This window comes from Emys orbicularis, chromosome 8, assembly GCF_028017835.1.
Source record: "Emys orbicularis isolate rEmyOrb1 chromosome 8, rEmyOrb1.hap1, whole genome shotgun sequence".
NCBI classification, from domain to species: domain Eukaryota; kingdom Metazoa; phylum Chordata; order Testudines; family Emydidae; genus Emys; species Emys orbicularis.
The window spans coordinates 98,215,168-98,236,069 of record NC_088690.1 but is presented as its reverse complement, the minus strand read 5'-3'; the positions used below and the strand labels follow the sequence as shown (position 1 = coordinate 98,236,069).

The following is a 20,902-nucleotide window of genomic DNA, read 5'->3' as shown; positions in this document are numbered from 1 at the left end:
CTTTCTGGTCATAAATAACTCACTAAATAAAATAGCAAGAGAAGGTAAACTGAGGTAAAGTGACCTATTGTCAGTAGTATAGCTGAAATTAGAACTTGGGGGTCCCTGACTCTCAGGTCTTCTTCATAAGGTGGTTTTTTTAAGGGTTGACTTGTATAATGTTCCAGTGTATAATAATAGTGCGATATTTCAGAGTAAAATGTCCATTCACTTGAACACAATGTGGTAGGAACGGATAGTGTTTTACAACAAACTACCTAGGCAAGGTAAAATTATTCATTAGTAACTCCATTTCTCAGTTTTCTCTCATCTTGCCTTGGCAACAGTGATGGATGGCCAGCAGTATGGCCTCACCTTGCTTCCTTGTAAGTAATGCCATAACTCTGGCTGTCTTTAAGGAAGGAATGGAGAAGAGCTGTATGACTAATATGTTCATTCATTATACCTTTACTAGTTCTAGACAAAGTACTACAGTCAAGACTTGTTTCTTAAACATGTATTTAAACAGTCTTGAAAACAGATACAAGATGTTGGTTAATTTCAGAAATCTTTCCCAGGTTTCAGGAAATTACTGCTTTTTAGTTTTGAAACACTAAAGTGGGTGTGAGTCTTTCCATTTCAATATATACAGTGCAGTGCACTTTTGCCACAACAGCTAGTAGATGTTCAAAAATAAACCCATGCTGGATTTGTACTAAGGGTACTAGAGGATTAAAAACTTGAAAAGGTTCTCCAGCATCTCTGAGTAAAATGCTAATTATCATGGAATGTCTACATACAATTCCCATGTCATTTTAATAACACTAAATACATTTAAAATCCTGGAAACAAAATTTAAATACGCTTTAACCAAAGGCTGAAACATAAATGTACAAAGATAAAATTACTTAATGCCCTGCTGGAGAGAGAGAAGAGGGCCTGGCTCTCAGAGGATTGGATGCTTAGCAATTTCTGTTCATTGAGCTTTTTAAAGGTGTCACAAGTTGTGTACTCAGAAAAATGAGGCATCCAGAATCGCTAGTCACTCTTGAAACTTTTGGGCCCAATGTGTAATCTAAAATTAGCTCAAAGTGAGGCTTGAACTTCCTCTATGATGTACTTGATACTACCTGGTTCCACAGATCCAACACTTTTGGGGAGGAGGGAACCAATGTGGAGGCAGAGTAAAATAATGTGGTTGATTCTGGTTTACATAACAAGATTTTAAACCTAAGATGGGGTCAGGATGTGTGACTTGCTGTAACCAATATATATTGAAATATTGTAACCGTAGCAAAATCACTTTGCACAACTGATCACAGTTGAGTTTGTACAGTAGTTTAAAGAGAATGAGTTGTGTGTTTGAATTCTACCCTTGGATCCATGCTTGCTAGGTTCTTATTAAGTTTGGTGGGATCTACAGATTGTCATCCCAAGGCAGGACTTGACCCTAAGCATATTTGCTCAGTGTTCATTCAACTTTGAATATATGGAGTCCCCCATATGCCTTCCCCTGCCCCTCTGGTGTTTGTTTATATGTTGACTAGACCTATTGTGCACAAACCCTCTGAACAATCACTGGCTCTAATGTTTTTGTGTTGAGATTGCTCACTTCAGTTGTAACTGAGATGGAGAAATCTAAAAGGGATATTTCTTGAAGTGCTCATATTATGACACAAAAATGAATTTGAACAAAACAAATTACCTGGAGAAAATGAATTCTCAATTGTGAAAATTAAAGTTGCCATCAAACAGAAGCTTGGGGCTGAGCTACATGCAGAAATTGCACCAATTTATCAAAGGCCATGTCTACACTCTGGGAACTATACCAGCATTGCTTCTGTGCCATTGCTATGCTGACATAATCCTGTAGCATAGACACAACCTACACTGACGGAAGGGGTTTTTCCAGTGGAGGAGGAACATCACCTCCCTGAATGATAGTAGCTAGGTTGATGGAATCCTTCCTCTATCGACCTAACTGTGTCTACGCTGTGGATTAGGTTGGCAATAGCTATGTTGCTCAGAGGTGTTGATTTTTCACCCCCTGAGTGACAGCTAGGTTGGCCTACATTTTAAATGTAGACCAGGCCTAAATCTTTCTAAACTGATTTAGTTAAATCAGTGCAGCTTGTATGGGCACTCTTAAATGGTTTGAGTAGCAGATATCAATTTATATTAAGTACCGAACTAAGCTAAGGCACCTTTAAGCCAATTTGAGTGTCCACACAAGGAAGATGTGCTGATTTAACTAAAACAGATTAAGAAATTGATTTAGCAAAATCACTGCAATTTCTGTGTTGAGTGGACTGCCGTCTTGTATGACAGACGGGATGCAGGCATCTTCCAAGGTAGTGCATGGAAACAAAGGATAAGTGTAATCCAGAGTGTGGAGACTAAAGTGATATATGAGCAGCACCCACATGTTACTTTGTTCTAACTCATTAATATGATAGTTCAGAGTTTTAACTTTTCTGGAATCCTATCTTGACAAGATTTCACTAGGCTTCCCATGTCTGTCTTTGTGATTGCATCTGCTTCGATTTAAAATGTATGGGTGTTTATTAAACTAAATTTTCACCAATTTGTGTGCTTATCCTATAATGTTCTTTGAAATTATAACTTAAGTGTCATGTGTTGCTTAAGAAAACAAAGTATATAGCTTGAGCTTTGATATATCTGATGTATACCTGTGATTGAGGTCTGTGTTCAGTCAGCCAGAGGGAAGGGGAAATAGCTCCTAGTGTCTTAAAATACACAGAAAATACTAACTAAGATCTGACCAGTAATGCCAGTATGGGCCACATAGGTTCCAAATACAAAACTAAAGTATTGAAAAGCTTCCCAACATTCCTCTTCCACCATCCAGAGACAGAAATCCCTGATAAACTTCTTCCTTAGCACTTCTGAGGATTTTTTTGAAATCTGCAAAACATATCCGAGGCAGCGGTTTAGAACATAAATGTTAGCTAAAGCCAAATATAAATAAGGGCTTTTAAAGATAATCTTACATAGCACAATTTTTTTTAAAAAAATTGACCCCTATTGGGATCTTAATAGAACAAATATGAGGCAGTGTAGGAAAGCCTTTACTGCTGCTGCCCATGTAGCACTCTTTTCTGTGGCTAGAGAGAGGATTCTAGTCTCAGAACTGTTAATCTGGAACTCTGTAGAAGCACTACGTTAATAACTAAACCAAACGTAGTGATGTTCCTGTGAATTCAGAATGACTCATGCATTTTGCAGTTAACTAGCTAAATATGTTTTATGCGCATAGGAGAGAAGTAGAACCTTCAATTAATGCTTCTATATTAAGTGGGGGAGGTCTAGATTGGATATTAGGAAACACTATTTCACTAGGAGGGTGGTGAAGCACTGGAATGCGTTACCTAGGGAGGTGGTGGAGTCTCCTTCCTTGGAGGTTTTTAAGGCCCGGCTTGACAAAGCCCTGGCTGGGATGATTTAGTTGGGAATTGGTCCTGCTTTGAGCAGGGGGTTGGACTAGATGACCTCCTGAGGTCCCTTCCAACCCTGATATTCTATGATTCTATGATTAATTTCTTCTGAAGGGCCAAATTGAATTAATAAATCTGGTTTCTTGTGAAGTGTTTAGCCTGAAGCCTCAAGTTATATAGTTATGTCTACACTAAAAACGTTACAATGGCATAGCTGCAGCACTGAAGCTGCACCGCTGTAGACACTTATTACAGTGATTTAAAGGGATTTTTCCATTGCTGTAATAAATCCACCTTTCAGACTCCATAGCTAGGCTGACAGAAGAATTCTTCCATTGACCTAGCAGTGTCTACACTGGGGCTTAAGTTGGCTTACTTGTATCACAAAGCGCATTAAATTTTTCACAGCCCTGTGCTATGCCGTTAAGCTGACCTAACTTTGTAGTGTAGACAAGTCCACAATATTACTTTTATTATTGCCTTAATGTTTCCATAAAACAGAACTTGGTAGCTTTTTATTGGCTAAGCCTTTGAATCATGTTATTAAGCACAAGACATGTTTCTAAATATGTCCTCCTTAAGTTCATTACAGTGTACTCTTATAAGTGCATGACTGGCTTTCATTTGTTAACTAGATAGTGCACCAACAATGGCTATAAAACAATCAACACAATCATGCCACGACAAATTTCCATGCTGGTGGTGTCTGTTTATTCAATATGTTAAGCTAATTCAACATAGCAGGATATTCCAGAAGCCCTGTTTCTTTCGTTTCCCATGGGGCAACCAGTTCTGTAGAGCAACTCTTGTCTGCTGCATTGGGATCAATGTAATAATTATGCCTATTAAAATGTGCTTGTTAGTAGTAAAAAACTGGTTGAAATAATCCCTTTATTAGCAAGCAACATTGTAGATAACTTGGCCTAGAGCAGTGGCTCTCAAACGAGGGCCGCATCGCTTCCTGCATCTCCCATTGGCCTGGAGCGGCAAACCGCGGCCACTGGGAGCTGCGATCGGTCGAACCTGCGGACGCGGCAGGTAAACAAACCAGCCTGGCCCGCCAGGGGCTTTCCCTGAACAAGTGGCAGCCCTAGTTTGAGAGCCACTGGCCTAGAGGAACCATGTGGGAAATCCGCTTGATTTTATTTTTGAGTGTATTCAGATTTTATAAGGGCTCCTACAGTTTAACGTAACCGTTTTAAAATACTCAGGTAAGGAGGCTTGACCAGCAGTAGTAACTCTCATTCTCTAAAAAGATGAGGACTTCTTTTATCTCTTAAAGAACTGGTAGGCATCAAAAAGCAACACACTTTATTCAAAAGAATTTTTGTGTGTCTATTTGGCTTTCCATGATTCAAACCCTAATGATTAATTTGGTGTTTGTATGCTTTTTGCCTTGTGCTTATTCTATCCAGTCTTCCTTGTTGTTGGAGCTGAAGAGTTAACTTTAAATTTGAAAAAATGGGAACTAAAAATTAGTCAACTATACAGATATTTAGAACTATAGAAATGAGTTTTTCCCTGGTATAACTTTTATTTTCACGAATATGGTAGTAAAATTGGGTACCCATGATCACCTGCATTAATGGATGACAAAATTAGCCTGTAATATTTATTCACCTTGCAGTGAACAAGCATCTTCCTGTCAGATTTCTACCCAGCTGTATAAATTGCTTTGCAAACAAACCTTCAAAAGTGGCCAGAAACAGAAGTTGCTTTAAATTATGAATTCGCTTCTAAAGTGAAGAATGTAAATGTTTAAATTAAAATTAAGGCTGGACAAATGTTACACACTTCTCTAAGTTTCATAATAAAAGTAAGTGTGGTGTTTGCTTTTATCCTACCATAGTGAATGTCCACCAATTTTAATGTACTAAAATTAGGGAATCCCTTTGACTATTAATAGGTTTCACTGCTCGTAAATTTACTATTTGTTAGAAAACTACTCCATAATGAGTGTTATGCTCTTCAAATATTATTCTAGAGCTATAATGGCAGAGTAGGTCCTACGTTTTAATATATTGACTGTTCGTGGTTAACAGTGGGAAGAGCTTGGGGAAAATAGCAGTTTTAAAATTAAGTGTTATTACAGTAATCTTGTTCTATACAACTGACAGTTTTATCTAGTCTTAGTCTTAATCTTTAAATACATTTTTTTAAATCACTCAGTGGCTGCTTGTTATAAATATAGTCTTTATTTCTAAATTTGAATTAGATCAGAAATGTTTCTTCTCATTATAGGTCATGTATAGCCTTTGGACCCAAGAATCGTTCAATTGGAGCTGCAGCTAAAAGCCAAGTAAGGATTTCGTATGTTCAAGAACTGCTTATAAGCCAAAGCAAAACTACTAACACAGTAGTGAAAAAAAAGTTTTTTACAGTATTTTCTCATTTATGGAGAGACTACAAATATCCATGTTGAAGTAGATATTTGCTTCTAAATTAAATCATTAATAAATGACTTAAGAAGCATTTGAGCTTTATTAAGCTGTTCAGTTACTCTGTAATGTATTCTGTCATTCTTCTGGATTGGGACTTAAGGGTTACGTAAGAGTGTACTACTTGTTGTTGTACATAATTTTCCCTTTTTTTAAGAAACCTGAGAAACTACATACTCAAAAACTTGTTAATGTTGTTTGGATTGCATAATCAGCACTCAAAAAGTAAATACCATTTTCTCATGAAACATTAGTTCATCCCTCTTGTGCATAAGCATTAGGATAGGCTTTAATTACAAGATTGTGTACTGTTCTTTCCACAGGATCCTTGCCTCATTCATTGCACAGGCTGGAGGTAAAAGGGGCAGATGTATGGTTGCCCATGCAACTATAAATGTCATTAACTTCTGAGTGCTTGACTTTACAACCTAAATAACTGTCTGCTAATAGTTTTTTGTATAGCCAAGTAGAGTAGTTATGTAAATATTAATCAGGGAGTAAGGCAAGACTTAGCTGACTTATGACCCTTCCTATCTACCAGTCAGATTGTCGCCAATTTTTATTTTTGTAAAAGATGTTTCATGCCGGATCTATTGTTAGTCACCTGCAGAAAGTGACTCTTCAAACACGGTCAACTTTTCTCAAGAACAAATATCTTTAGATATTAGGAAATAATTTCCAGAATCCCTGAGATGCTTGAACATATACAGCAAGCATACTGTAATTGTGACCCCCCCACATGTTCAGTGTGTTTTCTTTTTTTGCTAGAGTTAAATGTAAACATCTTGTCAAATGCAGAATTACTCCCCATGTGTGCTTAGTCTGATGTTGCACTAAGCTGTTTGCGGCCTGGAGATACACATTGGTGCAGGGATGTAGTTGATATGCAGTTTGAACTGTAATAACTGGAATTTTGGAAATTCGAAGAGCAAGTTGCTTTTTAAAGGGACAGTCAATTTAAAATCTAGTTACATATATTTAAAAGAAGTAAAGATAGTGTCTGATCCTACACATGCCCTTGAGCACCCATACCGATTTTTGGCTAAGGCCTGGTCTACAGTAGAAAATTATATCCGTTTAACTACACTGGTCAGGGGTGTGAAAAATCCATACCCCTGAGCGGTGTAGTTAAGTCAACCGAAGTCCCTGTGTAGGCAGCACTAGGTCGACAGAAGAATTCTTCTGTTGACCTAGCTACTGTCTCTCGGGGAGGTGGATTATTTATGCTGATGGGAGAATCCCTCCCGTCAGCATAGGTAGTGGGTGACTACACTCAAGTGCTACAGTGGTGCAGCTGCCGCAGTGCAGCTGTGTTGCTTGTAGCATTTTAAGTGTAGACAAGCCCTTAGCTTTCCCTTCTGTTTTCCTCTCTTCTTGCTAGTGAAAGAATCATGTAAATATAATGGAAAACTTAGTATACAGAAAAATGGCTATGCACAAAGTGCTGTCATACACAATATAAAGAAATTAAAGCAGATACTTTCCTTCTAATCCTTGGTTTACATTAATCAGAGGCGTTACTTAGAACGAGAGTATATAGACAATTTTCACTACTTCAAGTTGACTCTCCTTTTAAGTCCCCATTTGGATTTTAAATGGGTTCATGACAACGCTTGAAGTTTTTTAGGTAGGAAGGCTCCAAAGTAGGTAGTAGTATCATGCAGGAATGTCTCATGGAGTTGGCTGGCCAGAGCAAGACAAGATGATGGACCTGAAAGTGACATTTAATGTGCTCAATGTCCTTCCTAGCTTAGTTGGTGGCAGCTGGGGAAGGTGGTCAAAGTGGGGAGAAAGGTAGGGGAAAGAGGAATCCAGTGAAGAGAGGTATATTGCTAAAGATGGAATTTTACAGCTATTTGCAGAACACCTTTTAAAAGTGAACTGTGTTTACATGGATTTTCATAAACGTTTGCTCAAGGTTTTAAAATAGAATTTTAAAAAATCTAAACAAATTCCTGCAAGAATCATTTGGGAGATGAAAGGGGAAGATTTTGGCTTTGCGTATTTTAGTAGACACCTTATATTGGTGGAAAATACAGATTTGCCAAATCAAAATTTGTAATTAGAAAAGCATAAACAAACTTGCTATTGGCTTGTTTTCTCTGAAATTCAGAAGCTCCCCTGCCATCTCAGACTAATGTATTTTTCTCCCTTTAGGTTATTTCAAATGCAAAGAATACTGTACAAGGTTTTAAAAGATTTCATGGCCGTGCATTCTCAGATCCCTTTGTTCAAGCTGAAAAAGATAACCTGGCATATGAACTTGTCCAGCTGCCAACAGGCTCAGCTGGCATCAAGGTGAGTCAGACATACTTGGAAGAGAACCATAGGGGAAACTCAATGACAATTCATATGTCTGTTTAGCTTTGAACCCTTTTGCACTGGGGCCTCTATCTTTACAAATGCACTTTCCATTAGAAAAATCTTTGTTGCTGGATTAATAAACGTAGGGAGACCTGTAGTGTAGGCTAAAATTCAAGCTAGTAAAATCTTCTTATTTTATGAAGGAGGCTTAGAACCGCTTTGGGAAATAGACTATCTTGGCTATTTCTTTAAATAAACTAAGTGATTTCAGAATGGTAGAGAACTTAATTGACTAGCATTGTATGTAGTGTGGGAAGGATCTATGTGAACTTTTTCATATGACTGAGGCCTGAATAGTAATACCCTTTCGAATCCTGAGCATCTTGATTAGACATTCCCAATTGTAACCAACAGTGGTCACTGATGTGCACAAGTAAGGATTAAGACTCAGATTGCTTTTCACTTGTGATTTGGCTAATCCAGGATTTGAATTCAGTTATTAGAATGCCATTATTTATCAAGGGCTGCTTTAAATTAAAAAACCTCTTTGCTCTGTGAACAGTCTTTTGCACTCCATAGTGAGTTTGGGAGATGAAGAAAATACCAGAATAGTATTCAGTACTAATGCTTCAGTTATACTGCAAGGCTAGAGGAGAAAAGCAGAATATTTTAGACCAAATTTCAATAAATATATTTATATTTTAGTTGCAAAACCTGTTCAACAATGGGAGGAATTTCCTTAACTGAAAAATAGTCTAGTGGTATCTAATGGAACAGGGTGTTATTAAAGGCCCAGTAAAGAGTCAACTGCATACATTCTTACATTCGGAACCCAGGAAACTTGAGTTTGTATATACACCTCTACCCCGATAGAACGCGAATTCGGATATAAAGCGGTAAAGCAGTGCTCCGGGGGGGTGGGGCTGCGCACTCGGCAGATCAAAGCAAATTCGATATAACGCGGTTTCACCTATAACACGGTAAGATTTTTTTTTTTGCTCCCGAGGACCGCATTATATCGGGGTAGAGGTGTATGTCCTTTTCAACTTGCCTCTCTCTTAAAATCTCTTGAATTCTCAAATGTAAATATGAATAAAATGAGAAACTGTTATCTTATCCTGTGGTGCCTTCCCTACATGGCTTAGGCAGTGAAGTGGGGGCAATTCTACAAGTATGCTGCAGGCCCTAGGCTTGGTTTTAAGGACCACTTAAAAATTTTGTTTTTGCAGGTTTAGGTCAACTTCTTAATATCACTTGAGCATGTTGTTTCTTGTCATTTACCATACTTATACAAGCTTTTCACTAAAGGTTATGTATATGGAAGAAGAACGAAACTTCACCATTGAGCAGGTGACAGGAATGCTCCTCACCAAACTAAAAGAAACTGCTGAGAATGCCCTTAAGAAGCCTGTAGTTGACTGTGTTGTTTCTGTAAGTAGGTGATGGTAAACTTGGTTACATTAACTTGGCTACATAGTGTATCTGCATAAATTGAAGAATCATGGTGGTAATGGAGTTGTATTGCAATTTATAAAGCAGATTTATAAACCAGGTTCACATAAACCAGTGCCCCTGCTTGTTTTCAGTAAACCTTGTGCCTTTTTTTACTCAGATCTCTCCCTGAAAACTGATGTTTAGCTTATCACACTAACATTGTAAAATATATTTTATAGATTTAATCAATACAATAATACTATTTGTAGCTGGTTTTGCTCAGTTTTCACTAAAGGTGAGATCAAGTGGAAAGGTATGAGAAAATTATGTAAGTAATTAAATCAAACCATTCTCTTCCCCATGTAGCTACTCACTTTTCCTTGCTTGCAACACTCAAAATAAAAATAAATCTTAAAATTGCAGGAAATACTTCAAAATAAATAAAGGGGGCGGGGGGTTGGCTTGTGTACCAACCCTCTGAACAATATTTTTCTGGTGATTTGTTGAGGATTGCCCTTCTAAATATGTATCTCACTGCTGTGCATTTCTTGCAGGTTCCTTGTTTCTATACAGATGCAGAGAGGAGATCTGTGATGGATGCTACACAGATTGCTGGCCTCAACTGCTTGCGACTAATAAATGAAACTACTTCAGGTAATCTTATTCTCTTTAAACTGTATATAGGATTGGAATTATAAAACTTCTTTCCCTATGTCTGTCACAGACCCCTTCCATCTAGAATTACCAGTTCTATACACTAATCTGACTTTGGTTGCTCTCCAAGGTTCCTAGGATCTGAGTTATTTCTATAGTAATACAGCTCCAGACTTTCTTCTTTAAAGATGCTTAGAAATAGACATCCAAGAAATAAATGCAAGAGATAAGAGGAACTAACTGTTTTTGTAGTTAGTCTTCCATGCCATGGCTTTTGTATCTGGTCCATTATTTAACCAGATGCAAACTTTATAACTTTGAAAAGTAGCATTAAATCTTGACAGTATAGTCATTCTTTAACAAGTACTGTTTAGGAAAGCAACACCAAAAATGGAGTTGAATGACTGCCATTTTGTTTACTATATTGATTTCTCTTTTTTTTTTTTTTTTTTTTGTAGTTGCTCTTGCATATGGAATCTATAAACAAGACCTGCCTGCCCTAGAAGAGAAGCCAAGAAACGTTGTTTTTGTTGATATGGGACATTCTTCATATCAAGTTTCAGTATGCGCATTCAACAAAGGAAAACTGAAAGTAAACAATCTTACTCATCCATTTTAATTACCTGTAAAAACATTCACCATTACGTTTATGGCCTACAATAGGCTTGGTTGACTGCCTTAATATGGCAGTGTATGCAGGCAATGCAATTTATACTTTCCAAAGGTTCAACTTTGTCCTATGTTAGAGAACTGGGGAGACTATCTGCTTAAGTTTTCATTGCTACGCTTGTTGAAACAAACATGTTTTCTTCAGTTACTTTTTGGTATAGGGTGAGAATAAAAAATAAATTGAACTAACTTCTCTATAGTAATGTAATAGTACAACTTAGGAGACAGGATGTCTTTTTCAAAAAGGTGCTCTAATTCAACCACAAATTCATGTCTTAAAGCAGGAATTACTGAATTAATTTATTGTTATGAAGGTCTGACTTGTTGACCTTGAAACCTATGATGTGAGCACTATAGGAAATATGATAGGTGTGAAGTGTCAACAGTTAAATTTCTTAGAACTTTCTCAACTTGAGCAGGTGATTAGATTGGGTCTTACTTTGAAGCACAATTGCCTTAACACTTGTTTCTTGTTTCTATTAGGTATTAAAATTTCTTTTTTCTGAGAGATAAAAATCTTCAGTAATGTTAGCATTATAGCCAAAAACATATTATGAAATCCAATAATCCTATATTGCTGCTTCAGTTGAAGGAACAAGTAAATGTGTTGTGATAAGTGCTCAGATAGTTAGGAGAGTAGTGCCTCAAGAGAACTGAAAAGTAGGCTAAAGTCTTACAGAATGCTAGTTTAAATGGAATATAGCTGTTAATTCACGTCTTTAAGATGACAACTCCCTTCTCTACTGCCTCTCCAATTTGCCTGAATTCCAGATAGTTTTGAAATGCATGTACCACTTGCACATGCACACATCACCCCAATCTCAAAAGGCCTCCTCATCTATCATTACTAGAAAATGGCTTCTGAGATTAGTTCCTTCACTCCCACATCTAAACTCATTCTGCTCTTAGAACCACATTCTAAGATTGATCTTTTCCTGTTGCATCATTTTACCTCCATCTCACTGATTTCTCAATCCCTTTTTCAGAATATGCTGAATTCACAATTCCACACCCCCTAAAAGTGCCGTTATCGCGTTCTGCACACCAGTGCTTATTAACACTTCACCTCTCTCCTTCAATATGTACCATTCCTATTGTTTCAGTGTGTTAACTTTATATAAAGTTTCCATACAATTAATTTGTTCTTGGACCCATCAGAGCACATTGTAGCCTTCTGGTTCAGAACATTATCTCAGATGAATGAATGAGCACTCATCTGCAGGAGTTAAACATGAAGAAAACAAATGAGTTTATTTTTAACCTGTGGCTATACAGGCAGTACCCTTTTAGGCATCATACATTAAACTGGGATATGACTCAAACTGTGGCAGTAGTGTAAGAAAGGTTCCGTGTTGGTATACTTAACTGAAAAGTCTTCCTGTAGCAGTGGGAGTCCTGGCTACCCTAGTGCTATCACTAGACCCAGGTGTCTAGAAATAGATTGGTGCCAGGGGTTATGCAGAACAAAGGTTATGACAATTTAAGGCAGGGGAACCACATAATTGCTACTGTAATCTCCAATATCACCATATTAATGCATATGACATGTAGTTGCCTTTTAATATTTGGGGATATTGATTTTTTGTGTGTGCGCCAGAGCTCAGGACTGTATCTGTATAAAGGCTTGAAACTCCTGCAGGCACTAGCAATTTGAAGTGAACTAACTTACTGTTCAAGTAGTGTCCCTATGGGTGGCTCTACTCAAAGTGTATTCGCATCCCTGCGCCTCAGATTGGAGATTTTAGGTAGCAGTGTCTATTCAGCCTGCACATACGCTCTCCGTCTCCGGCTCTGATAGAATTGAGGTCGTTCTCAGATAGAATTGCGTGCCCCATCAATGAGGCCCTGCTCAATCCGGTGAAAACTATATGGCAGGCACTAGCCACAATGCCCCTTACGTGCAAATGGGCGGACAAAAAAATATTGTGTGCCCTCTAAAGACATGAACATTTTATTTTCTCACCCCTCCCCAATACCCTGGTTGTCAACGCTGTTAACAAATGTGGCAGACAGCACCATGCTAAAATGACACCATATGACAAGGACTGGATTTATTTGGATTGAAATCCTATTAATCAACAGATCTAAGAGATCCCCAATCTCTAAGCAAAGACTTTTTAGAGGGATATCAGACTGTATTATCTACTGCTATCGCACACAGGACCTTTATTCTCCTTCTCGAGTGCAAACTCACTCTGCAAGATCTGTCTGCACTTCCACAGCCTTCCTCAATAACGTTCCGATCACAGAAATAGAAGAGCAGTGACTTGGGAATCTGCTCGTACATTTGCTGAACACTTTGCAGTCACCCGTGACTCAGCATTTGCTGCTGTATTTGGCTCAGCTGTACTGTCTTCAATATTGGACTCTGCTCCGAAGCCCCACCACTCCATTAGGGGCACTGCTGTAGTCACCTAGGGTGGTGCACCCATAGGGATGCTACTTTAAGAAGAGCTCACCTTGTGCAGTAACTGGTTCTTCAAGATGTATCCCCCTATGGGTGCTGCCTTCCTCCCCTCTGTTTTGGAGCTCTTATCAATGAGCTGTGCGATAGAGAAGGAACTGAGGGTGGTTTGTCTGCACAGCACTATATAGCAGCGAGGCAAAGCACGAGATGGGGAGAGCACACATGCAGACTGAACGGACACTGCTACCTAAAATCTCCAATCTGAGGTGCAGAGACACGAATACACTTAGAGTGGAGCCCCATAGAGAAACACATCTTGAAGAACCACAGTTACTGCACAAAGTGAGTAACCTCTTCTTGGTACCGCTGCTGAAAAATAGTCTGGGACAGTCAAAACATGACAGTTTCCTTGCTCTGTTCCATTTTGGTGTATTGTGTAATCCATGTCACCTGTAACTGGTGTAGACAGATACAGTGTATGACATACTATCCTTGACAAGCTATGAACTTGGTAACTAGAAGCATCATCTAATCTTAAAACTGTCTCTACCATGCTAGCCTAGGGAAAAGATCAGCTCTGTCAGGATTGCACTCTTGCTGCCCATACACAAGGCACTTTTACAGTGGCACAAGTAGGAACATCAGAGTGAAATAACTACTTCTGCCAGCAGTCCTGGTGAAGTGAAATGTGCCAGAGTGGCATGGGACTGACACTTTATTGCTGGTAGGGAATGAACCAAGTGGAGGCACTGAGGAGGGAAATAAAAGGTTAATAATTGGTTCCTTTTTTTCTACTAGTAGCAGAAAGCGGTTACCAGGCTGCTCCAACACAAAGCATCTACCTACCCATGGTGGCAGTAGAGGAATAAAGCTGAGCAATATATCGGATTCTTTCTGCCATAGCAGAAGATCTGTATTGGAGCAGCCAGGTGTTGTTCTCCTAGATAGGATTACGATGTCAAATATAAATTACTGGAACAAGCTATTCTGTGTGTTCAGACAAAGAAATTGCTTAACATGTATTAGTTACTATCAAGTTTTAGTGAGTAATCAGTAAATAGAACCATTTTCTTACTGAAATATTTTACTCCTTGTCTCGTTTTTAGGTTCTTGCTACAGCATTTGACACCACACTTGGTGGCAGGAAGTTTGATGAAATGTTAGTTAACTATTTTTGTGAAGAATTTGGGAAAAAATATAAATTGGACATCAAATCAAAGATTCGTCCATTGCTGAGACTATTTCAGGAGTGTGAGAAACTGAAGAAGCTGATGAGTGCTAATGCCTCTGATCTCCCAATGAACATAGAATGCTTCATGAATGATATTGATGTTTCTGGAACTATGAACAGGTATCTTCAGATTGCTTAGCATAAAGTCTGAGTTGATTTAAAAACTGCAAAAATAAGTAAATACAAATGTTTTGATCATCTTTGGTACATTTAGGTCACTGGTTCTAACTTGAGTTATTATCAACAGAGTACTGAACAATGACTCTTTAGTAGCCTACATGAATTAAAGCAGGTAGTCCGAGTTACTAGTGTCCTAATCAGTCTGACCATAGGTCACAGTGTGAATGGGAATGAGGATTGAACCAACTTCTTGCCCTTACAAGTGTCATGTTCACCTGTGTTCTAGTATTAGAACTAGTACAGTGATACCTCCAGGGCAACATTCACAAACATTTCTGGGGAAATATGGGAGAAATATACATTGACTCTTTGTATGTTGTACATGTGATCACTAGGGGATTTGACCATTTGAATTACTAAACTGTTAATGTGGCACTTTCTAGATCACTGAAACTAGTTAAAAGAAGGATTTCATGTTGGCATTTAACAGGTAATAGGAAACTGAGGCTCTCACTTAAGGAACAACAAACTGGTACATAGCAGCATAGCTTATAAATAGCAATAGTTTAGACAATGAGCAGGAGAAGAGGGGAAATGACTAGTATACACTCTTTCATAGAGAGTGTCACTACTTTTGAGTTAGTAAGTTTCCCCATCTCTTGCCCTACATTCTGTAACAGAAGTTAAGAACAGCTTGTAAGCACTTAGGTTAGAACCTAAGTTTGAACCCTGTTCATCAGCAGTAGTGAGCACTTATCTTCAGACTTCATGCTCCTTGGTGGCCTATCAGAACCCAAATCTAGGGACCTTCAAGTGCAAGGGAAGAGAGACATATTCAGTTTAGCATTTGATTGTTATTTTTTGTTGATTGTTGTAATTAATGCATGTAATCGCTATAAAAATGATATAATGTAAGTTGTTCAGGACAGGGACTATAAAAGGTGGCTGGAGTTGGAGGGATCATGGCAGAATAAGTATCATTTGTACATGGGACTCTCTCCAAAAGTATATACCAAAGTATCTTACTCTTGATGGGTTTTCTTTTTGGAATGGGTGTAGGGATGTTGTAAATCTCACACACTTTTATTGTGGAATATTCAGCCTTGTTTCCTTATACAAAAAATCGCTTAAGTGAAACACAGAACTTGATAAAATACTGAAAGATTCTGGATGGAGAAATAGAAAATTTACACTTTGCAAACTTAAAATTGTGTCTTTCAATTTCAGCTGCATACAGTTGTATTTTGCAATTTAAATTTTTGTTCATGGGAGTCTAACTTGACATATGGCTTTTTCCAACAGGGGCAAATTTTTAGAGATGTGTGATGGTCTCTTAGCTAGAGTAGAACCACCTCTTCGCAGTGTTCTGGAACAAGCTAGTAAGTGTACATGCATTCTCTTGACTACAGTGCTTAATGGTATACATACAGGAGAAAAATATATCCCTGGTTTTAGCTTTCCTTAGACGTTTGCCAAATCTTAAATTAAATTTTGCACACTTAGTGTTATGTAGCAGTTTAATTGCAAGTTGCATAAAAATTTCCTTAAAAAATAATCCCTGTGTAAAATAAGATATTTTGATATCTGTGAGAGTACAAAACTTTTAATGGTGGCTAGAATAACTTTAAATAAAATTTCTAGAGATTTTATTGTAATCAAGTGCAATATCTTGTTCCTTGTTAAGAGGAACTAATTGCTGCTAATTTAGTGTAGGAATTTTCATAACACAAAGTTGCTAATGTATGTCTACTCTTTTATTTTAAGAGTTAAAGAAGGAGGATATTTATGCAGTAGAAATAGTTGGTGGTACTACAAGAATCCCTGCTGTAAAGGAGAGGATCAGTAAATTTTTCGGTAAAGAAGTCAGTACAACTTTGAACGCAGATGAGGCCGTTGCACGAGGCTGTGCATTGCAGGTAAACAATTGCCTGTATGCTAGGGGTCTCCTGAGTCTTTGTTGTTGAAGTCAATGAGCATTTAAGCCCAAGGGCATGTCTTGCTAGAGTATCAGGTATTGTGAAACTTATTTCACCTTTTGAAGTACATATGAGTTGTAGAAGTGATTTGATTGAACATTAAGAAGTAGGCAGTGGACAGGTGAGATTGGCTCACTGCATAGACTGTTTGTTGGCTGATCAACTGAGATGTCTGGCTGGGGCAGACAGCACAACCAACAACTTGGCATGGTCCTCTAGAGTTGGGTATATATTCCAGTTATGACTGGAAACAATAGATGCTATATAAATATGTAAAATATTAAATTATTTTTTCCATTGCAAGACTTTTACTGGTATCTTGGCAGATAGTTCTACAGAAGAATTTAGCTAACACTAAGAACAGGTTGACATTAAAAGTAATCATGAAATTAGGCAAAGCAAGATTACATTGCATTGTTGCTTAGTTCAATGTATTGCATATATTTTTATAGAAGTGAAACATAGTTCAAGTAAAGAATAAGATGACATGGCTTGACCTAATTTCTTGCAAATAAAAATTACATTGGTGTGACGCTTGCTATAGCCAATCCTGGAGCAGTGCTAAAGTCATTCGTAGAGTGACAAGTTTAAAGGTCCAATAACTTGCGTATTACCTGAGCTAGAAGCAAATACTATGTATTGTTTCAAGTGCTCACTAATTGTCATTTTTGACAACTGCCTTTTCAGCCATTAGTATAGTGTAAAACATCTGTTTCTAGTTCTAGCTATTCTCAAGAAAGGGCCTTTGCTTTAATTGTTGTATGGCACTTGAATACCATGGTGATATGCCCCTTACAAATCCCTGTTAATTTAAGGTTTTGACTCCTACATCATCTGTTAGCACTAAAAACATTTTATTGGAGCCATTAAAATATTCAGAACCAGAAAACTTGCCACCAGATGGTCTTGAATGAACTGGAGGAGAAATTTGATTCCCTTAGAATGAATACAAACAAAACATGACTGTCCCTGAAGTTGTCTGATAACTGTGCGCTAAACTATAGCAAAAGCACATGATTCCATCAGAACAGAAATAGGATATTTTAAAAATTTAGATGTCTTTAACTTGGAGTTAACATATTTGTAATAGTAATTAAACAAACTAAAGGTCTGGCATTACTGCTTACCTATATTTTCATTCTGCACAATTGGACTTACCGTTCTGCTGTTTCTTATAGTGTGCTATTTTGTCCCCGGCTTTCAAAGTGAGAGAATTTTCTATCACCGATTTGGTACCATACCCTATTTCTTTAAGATGGAATTCACCAGCAGAGGAAGGGTTAAGGTAAGAATTTAACACTACCAAAACTTTAGCATGCCTATAAAAGGCTCAAAACAGAAGCTGCCGAAACTTAAACCAGATGGACTCACTTATTGTGAAAGTTTTTAAAGCCTAAATGCCAAAACTTCAATTGCCACTCTTGTGGTGGTAACAGTAAAAAGCAATCTTTTTAGCTTTTGTCTAGTTAAATACTTCAGCTTTTTAAATACACCCATGCTTTAATTTGTATCATTGCTAATGAGCCTATGGTAAAATGCTGGTCAATGTAAAGCCATATGTTGTTCAGTAAACTTAAATTGTCACCTCTGTATCCACCTCTATCAGGCATTTTAGTGCTTCTGCTAGGTCTTGCTGAATATTTCCCACTAGATGTTATAACAGCTACCTACTTTCTTACATCTTTCCCTTCCACAGTAACTGTGAAGTTTTCCCCAAGAATCATGCAGCTCCATTCTCCAAGGTCCTCTCATTCTTCAGAAGGGAGCCTTTCACTCTTGAGGCCTACTATACTTCTCCCAAGGAGTTGCCTTACCCAGATCCTGCTATAGGTATTTAACAAAGGGGAAGAAGAAATAAAAACTAATTCCATATAGTTAGAAAAGAACATTGGGTGGGGGTGGCGTGTTGTCAACTTTCTGATCTTGTAGGTTGGACTTTCCCATCCCACTTATTATGGTACTGACGGTGTGTTAGCACATTAGTATCTTTTGGATACATTTTTAGTATGACTCGGATTGGGTTTTAAATCCATGTGAGTGGAGAAGAAAATCCTAAACTCCCAAGCCACATTAATTGGTGGAGGAGAAACATATGCCAAATGGAAAAAGATAGTTTCATATTTGGGAAAAGCTAAAGGTTTCCTAAAAGTACCCACAGCCATTTTTCCAAATGCCACATTTCCAAACTTTAAGTGTATCCAGGAAATAAGGGACAAACTGCAAAGCAGAGTAATGTTACTATGACCAATTGAATAAAATAAATCATTTGGTTCAGTTATTTTTGGCAAATTACTTCCACAACTGGATTTAATTGCAGTCTGTTATCAGCAATAGTCCGGATCTGCTAAATGTTCACACTTGATTATTTATCTTAAGTAAATATATCCTTTTTTTCTCTTCTGGAATGTTTAGCTCAATTTTTGGTTCAAAAGGTCATGCCACAAACAGATGGATCCAGTTCAAAAGTGAAAGTCAAAGTCAGAGTAAACATCCATGGTATTTTCAGTGTTTCCAGTGCATCTTTAGTAGAGGTTCACAAATCTGATGAGAATGAAGAGCCCATGGAAACAGACCAGCATGCGAAAGAGGAAGAGGTAATGCATTTTGTTGATATGAAGGTCATCTAGGAAAGAACTTGGGACTGAGAACAAACTGATTGCTCATAATTTGGTCTCGTTTCAGAAAAAAGCCAGGACTAGTGCATTAACCCTCTAAACCAGATCAAGTAACAATTGTAACCTTTCCACCCACATTGCTGCTTAGGCATCAGATGGATTTGAACACAGTGTATGAATGTTGCTTAATTAATCTAGATTATGATGCAAGTATTCAAATGTAATGCATTAGCCCTGACTTTTCCTGAAACTACGGCCAAATTATAGGCAAGTCACAAGTGGGTAGTTCTTTCCCAATTTGTGTACATCACAAAAATCACCACTCATTTGTCAGTCTCTGCCCAGGGAAAGCCCATGACTAAAGGACTGTGTTGGTGACACAGCTGTAGATTTAAGAATGTTGCTAAATATATAGGGAAGATAATACAGGGCTGTACCTTTATTTCATACTTAATAGTTCTGTATTTTGGGAATACCAGCCTTGCACAACGCTATTTCAGATGAGTTAGTGAACAAACAAACAAAGACAAAACTAATGTCTTTAGTTTAAGGAACGGTATTTGGTAGCTTACAGGTAAAACTTGTTTTGTAAATGTAAACTTCCAAGGTTTTTTTTGTTTGTTTTTTTTTCCCCAAGGTTTTTTTGTTTTGATTTAAATGTTCTCCTGCAGTTTTTGTCACTCAAACACTTGTGTCTGAGAATAATTGAAAATGAATGAAGGGCAAAAAGTAAACATGTATTTGGTAAATGCCAACAGTGTGCTTAGAGAGACAAAGTGGGTGAGGTAATTTTTTGTTGGACCAACTTCTGTTATGAAAATATCATTGATGTATCCGGTGTATCACTGGATTCTTGATGCATTTGTCCAGAAATTCTTCTTCAAGGTGGCCTGTGAAGAGGTTGGCATATGGGGAGGTTGGTCCAATAAAAGATATTCCCTCACCCACCTTTTCTCTCTTAATATCCTTGGACTGACATGGCCACAACAACACTGCATACAACAGTGTGCTTGGCACTTGTACATAAGAGTGAGTGAACTTGTCTAGAGGTACTTAGTCTAAATGGACAGACAGCGAAACAATGTATTGGGAGTACGATAGGGTGGTTCTGACTTCCAAGGCAACACACGTAATACCCTCCAAATCAGCAGACCACACTGCCGTTGGTACTGATCCCTTGGCACTGACCCTAGCACCTGGTGCCTTGGTACTCAAAGCCTGGGCACTGAGTGTCACTCACAGTAGCCCTAGTACTTTCCACCTCAGTGCTGACTGCCTTCCATCTCTGCACTGAAACTTCATATAGTGTCAAGTTACTTATTGGTGGACCTGGTACCATAGTCACTTCTACTCAAGAAACTGAGGTGCCTGCCAAACTATCAGTGTTGGAGGCACTGATGCATCAGGCTGGTGGCAGGACAGAGGAAGCCTTCCACTCCCTAAAAGATTCAAGGATGACTGTGCTCTTTGGGACTCTTATTTCCTGACCTCAAGGAGGAAGCAGACATGATAAATCATCTTTTTAGACGGTGCTCTTCTGTCCAGTGTTAGTCAGCTACAGAGATCCTTATAGCTGGTGAGGAAGAAACAAATTCCCCTAGTGACTACCCTTTGCCACTT

General features: G+C 38.0%; 1 protein-coding gene across 1 annotated transcript in view; it reads left to right on the top strand.

Annotated features, from left to right (window-relative positions):
* HSPA4 (heat shock protein family A (Hsp70) member 4) overlaps window positions 1-20,902 on the top strand; it is a 36,652-nt gene that overhangs the window by 2,318 nt on the left and 13,432 nt on the right. Inside the window, exons 2-12 of the mRNA XM_065409690.1 lie at window positions 5,676-5,733; window positions 8,030-8,170; window positions 9,485-9,607; window positions 10,165-10,264; window positions 10,723-10,856; window positions 14,447-14,691; window positions 15,994-16,070; window positions 16,456-16,607; window positions 17,846-17,952; window positions 18,364-18,497; window positions 19,080-19,261. Coding sequence (XP_065265762.1) covers window positions 5,676-5,733; window positions 8,030-8,170; window positions 9,485-9,607; window positions 10,165-10,264; window positions 10,723-10,856; window positions 14,447-14,691; window positions 15,994-16,070; window positions 16,456-16,607; window positions 17,846-17,952; window positions 18,364-18,497; window positions 19,080-19,261 — 1,453 coding nt within the window. The remainder of the gene's footprint in view (window positions 1-5,675; window positions 5,734-8,029; window positions 8,171-9,484; window positions 9,608-10,164; window positions 10,265-10,722; window positions 10,857-14,446; window positions 14,692-15,993; window positions 16,071-16,455; window positions 16,608-17,845; window positions 17,953-18,363; window positions 18,498-19,079; window positions 19,262-20,902) is intronic.